The sequence below is a fragment of the Ahaetulla prasina genome, chromosome 1, assembly GCF_028640845.1.
Source record: "Ahaetulla prasina isolate Xishuangbanna chromosome 1, ASM2864084v1, whole genome shotgun sequence".
NCBI classification, from domain to species: Eukaryota; Metazoa; Chordata; class Lepidosauria; order Squamata; family Colubridae; genus Ahaetulla; species Ahaetulla prasina.
Genome location: NC_080539.1, coordinates 79,669,935 through 79,681,987, shown reverse-complemented (window position 1 = coordinate 79,681,987; position 12,053 = coordinate 79,669,935). Strand labels below are relative to the sequence as shown.

The 12,053-nt window shown below is 34.0% G+C and overlaps 1 protein-coding gene across 6 annotated transcripts in view; it reads right to left on the bottom strand.

Moving 5' to 3' along the window:
• Positions 1-12,053, bottom strand: part of CEP170 (centrosomal protein 170) — a 90,419-nt gene that overhangs the window by 23,834 nt on the left and 54,532 nt on the right. For 5 of the 6 annotated variants that reach the window (XM_058165545.1, XM_058165542.1, XM_058165541.1 and 2 more), the window contains exon 10: positions 6,586-6,735. The exons of the other annotated variant lie outside the window; for it this stretch is intronic. In XM_058165545.1, the coding sequence (XP_058021528.1) occupies positions 6,586-6,735 (150 nt within the window). The remainder of the gene's footprint in view (positions 1-6,585; positions 6,736-12,053) is intronic. 6 annotated transcript variants of the gene reach the window in all.

Genomic DNA, 12,053 nt, shown 5'->3' with positions numbered 1-12,053 from the left:
CAATAAAACCAAAAAATCTAATCAAAAATTTCCTATGGTAAATATTTACAGGATCAGGGCTTATGCACTTTAAAGTAGGAAGCTGAAAAGTTGAAGAAAATTAAGATATAAAACAAATTATAATTGTTTAAAAATCCACACTGTAAGAGTAACTTTTTAATCTTACTTAGGAAGTATAGAATAACTCAAAATGGAAAGTTTGCTGAGAATGAGGTAGAGTACACATGCAGCCAATAAATGCATAAATAAATAAAATCATAGATTTGCGTCAGTTTAATATAGTATTTAAAACCAGTGTATTCATTTTTTAAAAAGATCATCTTAGTTGGTATTTTATCATCTTGGTTAAAGATCTGAGTGTCTTTCAATAGATTCAGGCCAAATATTCTTTGGAAACACAGATTTTGGAAAATCATTTTTACTCACATATCAGAGTAAAAAGGGAGAGGTGGGGAGAGAAAGGAAAGAACCAATAACCCAGAAGCCATGATATGTATAACAATCTGCACTTGGCATACTTGAAATAAGTTTGAATATTATGTTTCTCTTCTGAATATTTTCTCTCTCTTCTGCTTTCAATTTCCATTGACAGAATAGTTCCTATTTCCCATGAGTTTTCTAGAATGTTGGATGAGCCACTATTTAAACTAGGAGTGTCCAATCCACAGTTCACAGAGAGTTTGTAGTGCAGCCCCACAAGATTTTATAAAAATTATTTTAAAAATAAACAAAATCGGTTATTTATATATATTATATTATATACTTTATATGTGGCCTGAGACAATTCCTCTTCATTCACTGTGGCCAGGCAAAATGAAAGCTTCACAAACTTGGTTTGTGAACACTGACGCTGACAGCAAGCCAGGATTACAAACAAGATTCAATAATGGTTATTGAATTATTATTATTATTATTGAATTATATATCATTATTATTGAATAATGAAACACTAGGAACACTTTTTTCATTATTGAATAATGAAACACTAGGAAGGTGACAAATTTACAGTAGCAATCAGTACTTTACCGCTAATCAACTTAATCACCTAAGAAGAAATCTAGATGAATAGTTCTGTGTGAACTATTTCTAAATAATGGCAAAGGTACAAATATAAATTATCACACTTATCATCACATAAGATATTGTTGTACATTCTAATATGCATTATTAAAATAGAATACAAATCTGTAACAGAGTTTTAAAAGCATTGACCAACCTTCTGTATTTTATCCAGAAACAAACAGCCAGTGAAAATGCTTTAAGAACACGTGTAATATGATCTCTTTGTACTCTTCCTGACTCTAACCTGACTGCTGAGTATTACATCAATTTAAATTTTTAGACCATAGCATTTTACTATTGTTAAGGCCAGAGGTTTCAATTTTCATCCACCAGAATATTGAAGTCCCTTTCTGAAAGGGAAGCAAATATTTAATATTCCTTTCAAATGTTTAAATAGCTGCCTATCACACAGAAAATGATTCTGGGCACTAAAAAAAACAAAATCAGAAAATATAAAACCAAAATACATAAAATACATAAAATGGCTAGCCAAAGAATCATGCAGAGAACCAATATGAGCTCAACTATTCCCTTGGTCCAGGAAACAGTAGCACTCACTAGAAACTGAAAAGAATTCATGGTTGTTAAATATGAGCGCCCCCCCCCCCAAAAAAAATACAAAGCCATTCTCCTGAAAGCATTGTAATTAAATCTTTGAGGGATCAGTAGTAGAATTCTGGGAAGGGAAGGGCCTCATGTTACAAAGGTTTTGTGAGTATACACATGCAGAAAATTGCTTCTTTTAAGCTTTCAAAGGCCTGAATACTCTGCCTAGCCACATCCAAGTTGGTTTTTCCTCCAGCTATATTCTGTTAATCCATCTGGCTACTTTAGCTGTCATAGCCAACTTGTGTAATCTGATGCCACCCTGGCCTTTGTTATATACCTGCCAAGTATGTTTCTCGTCTATAAGCAAATTGTGAGGATCTTCATTATTTTACACTGATCTGATATTACAGAGTCACAAGATCAGGGTTTTTCTTACATCAGGGTTTTTCTAACTCTGTAAGCCTGATAAATAATATGGCCATCAAAATGGTAATTAAATTTCTCATTATGTTTACATTTCCATCAGATTAATCTCCCTTTCTCTATAATGCTCTGCCAATACCAAATCTTTTACTATCTATCCCAGGTTCCATAGAGACCTTGCCCACATCAATGGAATACATAAAATACACACACATACTGTTCATCCCAGCATCAGAAGTGTCTTATATTATCTAACTCAAAGATTGGCTATAACTCCTGAAGTAGCAACCAACCTTTTTTCCTGACAGCTGCTTCCCTATGTTCAACAGGTAGAGCTTAACTCCCTCACCCAACTGATTCTGATACTCATCCAAGAATTTCACTCTTGCATCACTTTCCAAAGGAACAGCATCAAAAGGGGGCTGACCTCATTCCAAGAGTCAGCCAACAGGTTAATTGCCAAGCATTTCCTGGAAAGAACCACAGATTGATGTGAGTTGATAGGCAATAGGCACTTTAGCACATGCAGCCCAACTGGTGAAGCAGCAGGAAGTGGATGTAAAGTCTCAGAATATTTTGCCTCATCCATTCATCTGATCTTTTCTGTTGCACCTCTTGCTTTCTTCTTCTAGAATAAATTGTCCCGGCAGGTATAAAATTCAAGGGTTTTATTGTATTTTGAAGGATATCAATCTTCATTATATCAGTTAATGACACAGATAGTGTATTACCATTTGAATTTTCCTCTTTAGGAAAGTACACCAAAGGGGATCAGTAACAGAATAACAGTGTTGGAAGGGACCTTGAAGGCCTTCTAGTCCAACTCCTTCCTCAAGCAGGAAACTCTATGCAGTACCATTTCAGATAAATGGTATCCAATTTGTGTCCAATCTCTTCTTGGAGCACCTACAACTTCTGGAGGCAAGTCATTAATTGTTCTGTGAGGAAACTTCTTAGTTCTAGGTTGGTTCTTTCCTCAATTAGTTTCCATCCATTGCTTCTTGTCCTGCCTTTAGGTGCTTTGGTCACAGTCACAGAGCCCAATTTCAGAAAAGCTAGAGAGATGTTAAATAAGTACCTAACGTAACTTGGATAACAGAGACAGCAAGAGTACACAGCTCTGCAGTGATCCAGGTCTGAAGTTGGGGTAATTATAAGGTTTATGTTATATCACACAGCACCCGTTAGCAACTCCTTAAAAGAATACCATCTTTCTCTGGGTCCACATAGATACTATGGTCCACTCCCAGAAAAACGGTCATTGGATTTTTAAGGAGGTGTCAATAGTGGTTTATGCATACTGAGGTATGCTCTGAATCATATTTTCCCTTTTGAATCTGGATAGCTGCAGAATATAAACTCAGAGTTTAAGAAATATTTATTTTTGCTCTATTCAGCACATCAAGCTCCCTTATATATATTGATCATGCCAGAACACGGAATATATTACAATTAATAGGTATGGAGGGTCACCTATTATTCATCTGAGAAATGTTTACAGTGAACAAAATGCTACCACATGAACTTCCTGGAGAAACTAGATACTTCAGGAATGCCATATTGCAAATATGGAATAGTTACAAACCCAGGCTATACTCCAGTATACTTTTACGGGCCTCAGCCCAATAAGCATTTTATAGAAAAATAAAATAGCAGGCAAAGAAAATGGTTAAAATATAAAGATGTATTATTATTGGAAAAAGTAGAGCTGAAAATGAAATCAAGAGAACAACTGACTGCACGGGGGTTTAGTTTTCAATGGTTCTCATATGCACAATTAAGAGAAAGATCTAAAAAGGTACCACAAATAGAATATGATAAAAAAGAATTTGAAAATGAATTATGTTCAGATGATGAACATGTGATTGTTAAAATGTATATACTTTTGTTTAGATTTGAAACAAAGTTCTATTTTATATTGCATTTCCTTCAAATGATCAGACTGGCACAAACCAGGAAGACCTAAAAATCTATTTTCTTAATTTTGATAAAGCCTTTCAGTTTGGTCTTCTATTTTTTTTAAAAATCCTCTGAAATAATACCACCAAATTGAATGGAATTATTCTATGTCAAACAATGAAAGAATTGTCAAGTTAACTATGGGTGTAAAATTATTCTTAGTTCCTATAACCACTTAATTAATTGTTCTCAAGACAAAATAAAAATAAAGGTGGAAAATTAAATTAAATTACAAAAGCAGAATGAAAGTGTACATTCCAATCAATTTCTTTGAAAAGTTAATGTTAAGTAAATGTTAATGTTGCTTTTTCTGCATTCCTAAAATATTCAGGGAAAACATACCAAAAGTCAATAATTTCTTGTTACGTACACCATGTCAGTTTCAGAAATGCTGAGTTTTAACTCCTGAAAAGCTTAGAACCCATAATTCCACACATTAGATTCTTTCTGTTCACTTCAAGATTTGTTCTGGGACCTAAAAATCTTACAGATGATTTTTATTAATGACATTCATGTTAAAGGACATATGGAATATGTATATATGGGTTGCTATGGATATGTTATGGGGTCACTTACTACAGATTCTAAAAGACATTAACATTCTTTCAATACTCACTAATAAAAGGTAAAGGTTCCCCTCGCACATACGTGCTAGTCATTGCCGACTCTAATAAGAACTCAAAATATTGCCGATTCTAATAAGAACTCAAAATATGTTCTGTATATTATAAATTCAAAATATTTATAACAATGATATGTTCAATTACCCTAAGAGTTCAGTAAAACACATTATCTCTAATGGTCAAGTGAAAAACTATGGACAGATGCAGAAGCTTTGAGCCCTTCTCAGTTACAAAAATAAATTATGAAATGTGGCAAAATAAAATTGATAATATGTCGTGTTAAATAATAAACTAAAAACATTAAAAATAAGTTAACATTAAAAAACTGATAATGAAAAATTAATACTTAAACAGAAAGTAAACACACAAATCATTATAAATTCTTTGCAAAGCTCAACTCACATTTGAGGGAGACTGTTCTTGAATAGCAGTCAAATGTAGATGAATGCAGTTTGGCATCTGCTGTATTCATGTCAGGGCTAAGCAAATTATACTATTCACAACCAATTTCTAGCTTATTAATGTGGCAATTTGATATTTGTCATAAAAATTGCCTGTTTTAATGCTATTTAAACAGTCAATAGATTTTCAGACAAACATGTAAATCTAGACTCATTCCAGGTTTTATCATTCTCTAAAACTCAAATAAGAACAAATATAAGGTCTACAGAAAATAGGCTTTCTTTTAGAATTTAATTATGATAGTTTAGAAGCCCAAGCTACCATACTTGCTTCCACTTCAAAAATTTCCATTCCAAATTATGAATGTGGGGGATGTTTATTAGAATAGTAGCATTAACCCTGGATTGATTTGAGAAAACAGGATTCATTGGCTGGCTTAGGTACACGAAACTGTTTTAAGAATAGCATAGACTTCTAGTTTGGAAAGATTGATAGGAATTTTCCCACTACATTAGAACCAATTTATAGGGAAGTGTTAAAAGGGATATATAACATCTCTAAATAACATTGAATTAATGAAAACCACCACCATTTCCCATGCTTCCTCTCCTTTAATGAAGTCTTACTATCAATTTAAGCTACTTTAAATCAGTATCTATTACTGACATTTATCTTTTATATTATTATTTATAAAAATAATCTTAAACAAGAGTATAAAAAGATATACTATTAAGAGATTATAGCATTAAATTTATCATATAGAAATATTGAATATGAAGATTAAGAGCATCAAGATTAGATTCTGGGAGATAAAGATGAGATTGAGGTTTGGGTAAGAAAGGAAGTATAAGCAAAGTAAAAACAAGAGTGCAAAAGAACATATAAATACCAATATAAGAATATTTGAGAATAACACATAATGGTTATTCATTTACAATGTTAATTATGAAAAATGTAACCGTATCTTGTAGATGTTAATATAACAAGCCATCTTAAGCTTTGGATATGTTTCTTCCCATCATATTCCTTTAAAACAGATGAATACTGACATCTGTTGATCTGTGGTTTAGATCTGCATGTGTGCAGAATTTTGGATGTCAAAAATTATCAACAAGTTTTAGTATAGTGCTATAGAATGTTTGAAATTTCTTCCAAAAATATGACACAATTTCCATCTGGAAACAGCAAATTCTTTTCATCTCTGCTTTGTTTCTGCAGATATTTCTTTGACTTGCAAATTTTTCCAATAACTGTAAGCAAACAATAAAAGGAATGGTAATATTTATACAACAGAGCTAGTATTTAGGTTCTTTCGTTTCCTAAAATCCTGTGTGTCAGTGCTATGGTGTATATGCAGATAGAATAGCAGCAGAACAAAAGCAAGTGTGAAGATAGCTTTTTAAGTACTAAGAGATTATACATAAGCTCTAATAAAGAATAAAGAAGTATTACTATTATATAATAATAAAGTATTTAATAGCTCTTACTAGCTACTTAACACTGACTCTAAAAAGGTCCTCTCATTTAATGGAAGGAAAAAGAAGACCCATCAAAATTTGATTTCTACCTCTGTGTCAAGAAATCCAGTTGTACTCAGTAGTCTTTTTTCTTCAAGCACTATTGTAGCAGAATTAATAGCCCAATCTTTTACTAAATCTTTCTGGCTTTCGTTGATAACAGGCCTATTATAATCCTGGCTGTCATCCACTCCAAAAACCTGAAAACAAAACAAATCATCATACATTAACTGAAAGCCTCCTTTGTAGTGTCCAATGGGAATGCATGGGTACTGCCACTAATATAAAGCGAGTGCTTATAAGGCTGTTTATTCTAAAAAAAAGTTTCACAAGTTAATTGTGACACAAAATCTTATGAAATGATTTGCTATTCGAAGTAGAACTGATGTGTTCTAATTCTAGAGATTCAAAATAATTGTTAATATTTTCTTTGAATGAAATTAAAATATGATATTAAGGAGCCTTCCTTTAATTCAAGAAGACTTTTTTGCCTCCGCTGAAATTTCTAGAGTACTTCCCAAATCTAGTGAAACAGATTAGAGAAGTCCTGGAAACAATTTTTTAGGCTTTGTGACGGCTTGTTGCAGAAAGATGGAGAAATTGTTTCTAGCGACAGAAACATACCACTGGATTGTACCCATAGATCAGTCTCACCTGAATATATGAATGCTGTAATTTTAAACAAAATAAGAATAACTGAAATGTTTTAAGTAATCTGTTTGTGCCTCATGTACTAAAGCTTTTGATTTGTGTGTAATGTATAAAGTTCAGTGAAGATTTGTAAAAACAGCAATTAGTGCTACTGCTCCAAAAGATATTTTCTTGTAGCACTGAAATTACCTGGCAAGAATTAGATCTGAAAAGTAGCTTCTTCTATCTGGCGATTAAAAACTACCAGATTTTAAAATTTCATGCAAATTTAAATATGTACTGATCTGAAGAAAGAAGCCTATGTCTTTAGAAAAACTCTAAACAATATATCATATTTAAATACTTATTGTAATAGCACCCTTTTCATTGTTTTCTTTTTTTTAAAAAAAGTCATGTTCTTTGATTTCGTTTGTGTGGTTTGTTATGTGAACCATCCGTTAAAATCTGAAAGCTGTGATTTTATACAAGTTTTCACCTTGGATAAAATCCTCTACATAAGGAGATGTCATACATTTGATGAAAAGTGTATGTTATCATACATTTATACTGTAGTAGTGCCATAATGCTCTTCTTTTTATCCATCATCCCAAGGAAAAACTTAAACCACCTTTAATCCAAACAGAGAATCCTTTTTTTTTTTACTTAAGTCTGTTTCAGTGGAGATCAGCTTAAAATTCTCCACATTTCATATGTGCAAATTGCATCAACTGCTTACTCCAACCTCTTAAATCCTCTATTCCACAGCATGTTTCTAAATATTTGCTTTGCCATTGAAGACACCGATAGTCTTCTTAAAGATAGCCTTCTTCCACAATCCATCACATTGTATTGGTTCCAAACACTCAAGTGATTCAGAATCAAAGGGAAGTATAAAAATTATTTGATATAGCACGGAGAGCCATAATTCCAAATGATAAAAAAGATAAGGGAATACTATTTCTGAGCATTCTTAAAATACTAATTATTAAATGTAAACTGAGCATTCTTAAAATACTAATTTTAAGAATGCTTCTGAGAATGCTTCTGAGAATGATTCTCAGAAGAATGCTTCTGAGCATTCTTAAAATACTAATTATTAAATATAAACTAATAATTAAATCAGTGAAGACCTGGACGGAGGAATCAAAATTAAAGCTACAGGCATGTTTTGACTGCACTGATTGGAATATTTTTAAAGATACCTCTGCAGACCTGGATGAACTCACAGATACTGTAACATCATATGTCAGCTTCTGTGAAGACCTATGTGTACCTACAAGGAACTTGCGAATATACTGTAACAACAAACCTTGGTTCACACCTAAACTTAAGCAGCTACGACATTCCAAAGAGGAAGCCTACAGAAAAGGTGATAAAATGCTGTACAATCAGGTCAGAAATGCACTAACAAGGGAGATCAGAGCAGCAAAAAGAAGCTACTCTGAAAAGCTAAAGAATCAGTTTTCAGCAAATGAACCAGCAAACATGTGGAAAACTCTTAAAAATATCACCGGCTATGGCAAACCTCCTTCCCAGGCTGAAGGTAATCAACAACTGGCAGATGACCTGAATGAGTTTTACTGCAGGTTTGAAAGGAAACTACAGCCACCTATCTCCACAACCCCCATCTCAGACACACCAACAACAGCCAAGCCTCCTACAACTGACCCCATTTCATTGGGTTCACAACCCCTAGTGATCACAGAAAAGGAAGTGCAGGACCTATTTCACAGACAAAAGCCAGGAAAAGCTCCAGGCCCAGACAAGATAACTCCTTCTTGCTTAAAAGTCTGTGCTGACCAATTGGCCCCCATCTTCACCCATATTTTCAATAAATCACTAGAGATGTGCTATGTTCCTTCTTGCTTCAAACGCTCTACCATCATCCCAGTGCCGAAGAAGTTCACCATCAAGGAACTGAATGACTACAGACCAGTTGCTTTAACATCTGTTGTCATGAAAACCTTTGAAAGGCTAGTGCTTGCCTACCTGGAAACCATCACGGATCCATTGTTAGACCCCTTGCAATTTGCATACCGAGCAAATAGATCAACAGATGATGCTGTTAATATGGCTCTGCACTACATCCTACAACATCTTGAGTCTCCAAAGACCTATGCAAGGGTCCTTTTTGTAGACTTTAGTTCAGCATTCAATACCATCATTCCAGACATTCTTCTAACTAAGCTAAACCAGCTACAGGTACCGGAACAGACTTGTAAGTGGATCACAAGCTTCCTAACAAACAGGAAGCAGCAGGTGAAGCTAAGCAAGATCACATCAAATACCTGTACAATTAGCACAGGGCCCCCCCAAGGCTGTGTGCTCTCCCCACTTCTCTTCTCTCTGTATACCAATGACTGCATCTCCAACGATCCATCTGTTAAGCTACTGAAGTTCGCAGATGACACAACAGTGATTGGTCTCATTTGAGACAATGACGAATCCGCATATAGATGAGAGGTCGAACGACTAGCCTTGTGGTGCAACCAAAACAATCTGGAACTGAACACACTCAAAACCGTAGAAATGGTGGTAGACTTTAGGAGAAACCCTTCCATACTTCCACCTCTCACAATACTTGACAACACAGTATCAACAGTAGAAACCTTCAAATTTCTAGGTTCTATCATATCGCAAGATCTAAAATGGACAGCTAACATCAAAAACATCATTAAAAAAGGACAACAAAGAATGTTCTTTCTGCGCCAACTCAGTAAGCTCAAACTGCCCAAGGAGCTGCTGATTCAGTTCTACAGAGGAATTATTGAGTCTGTCATTTGCACCTCTATAACTGTCTGGTTCGGTTCTGCAACCCAACAAAAAAAAACACAGACTTCAGAGGATAATTAGAACTGCAGAAAAATAATTGCTACCAACCTGCCTTCCATTGAGGAACTGCACGAATCAAGAAGAAGGTCGTGAAAATATTTACAGACCCTCGCATCCTGGACATAAACTGTTTCAACTCCTACCCTCAAACGACGCTATAGAGCACTGCACACCAGAACAACTAGACACAAGAACAGTTTTTTCCCGAAGGCCATCACTCTGCTAAACAAATAATTCCATCAACACTGTCAAACTATTTACTGAATCTGCACTACTATTAATCTTCTCATAGTTCCCATCACCAATCTCTTTCCATTTATGACTGTATGACTATAACTTGTTGCTGGCAATCCTTATGATTTATATTGATATATTGACCATCAATTGTGTTGTAAATGTTGTACCTTGATGAACGTATCTTTTCTTTTATGTACACTGAGAGCATATGCACCAAGACAAATTCCTTGTGTGTCCAATCACACTTGGCCAATAAAAATTCTATTCTATTCTATTCTATTCTATTCTATTCTATTCTATTCTATTCTATTCTATTCTATTCTATTCTATTCTATTCTAATTTGGATCTCATGCTCAATATTAAAAAGTGTGGATTTTTCATGCAGACATACTCGAGTTACAACAGTTTGTTTCAAAGTTACAATATCACTGGAAAAAAATGACTTATGACCATTTTTACATTTACAACCATTACAGCACCACCATGGTCACGTGATGAAAATTCAGATGCTTGGCAACTGATTCATATTTATGACAATTGCAGTACCCTGGGGGACATGTGATCACCTTTTGCGACCTTCTGACAAGCAAACTCAACGGGGAAGCCAGATTCATTTAACAATCATGTAACTAATTTAACAAGTGCAATGATTCACTTAACATCCATGGAAAGAAAGGTCATAAAATGGGGCAAAAATCACTTAACAAATGTCTCACTTAGCAACAGAAATTTAGAGTTCAATTGTGGTCATAAACTGAGGACTACCTGTATAGTAAAGTCTTGCTATTTGCTAATAAAGTGTCATTGCATTTACATACAGTATGTATTCTGGTATCATATGGAAAAGATCTCTGTATGCCACATGAAATTTGGGGATCCTAAATATTGAGATTTTGTGAAGAAAAAAATAGCAATATATTTCTCCACATTATACATATATTTTCTAGAACTAGGGTGCTTAGTAGTTCATAAGGATGCACTTATGCAAACATTATAAATATATTTCCTAATTAGAAATGAAGTTACACCACTATCTATAGCTGTTTTCAGTTCTATCTTTATTTGAGACCTTCAAAACAACCAGAACTTTATCATTTCTATTAAAAAATACTCCCCAAAGTCAAATTTGAGTCTTTCTTAACAGTATGGAAATGGTGTGACATAATCTTCTGGGATTTTTTTTAATGTTTAATTTTTCTTCCTAATACACACTAAGGGCCCGGTTTCCCATTTAAGTAGTAAGAAAATCTGACTGTGCTTATTTTTCTGAGAATAATAAACAATTTTGTAATAAAGTATCTTTGATGTAAAGCCGTTCATAAGATAAGCATGCATTATACTGTTACTGAAGTTTAAAATTAACGAAAACCAATGATATGGTTTAGATTAAAGAGTGACTTAATTTAATAACATAATAGGATATTATTCCTTCCTGAGAGAAGCTGCCTCACTTCAGCATTAATGACTTATAGCTGCTGGTAAGCTTTCCTTTTTAGGACTGGATTTTGGTAAGTTGCTGTTTATCTGAGTATAATAAACTGTTATTTTTATTTTTCCATTCTTAATATTCGGGAGTTCTTTTTTTTTTACTTTTCTATTCTTTTTTGTTCTGATAGTTACCTGAGAATAGTCAAGATGGAAACAAGGGCTTCTTCCTAGATTTTCAACAATTTCTCATTACTACAAAGTATAATGACAAGTCAGATCTGAGATACCTACAATTGACAACTGCAACTGAAATGCATCCTGGGGATCTCTGCTCTCTCCAATAACTAACTCCAATAACTAGTCCTCAGGTTATGCCGGCAGTTGGGATCA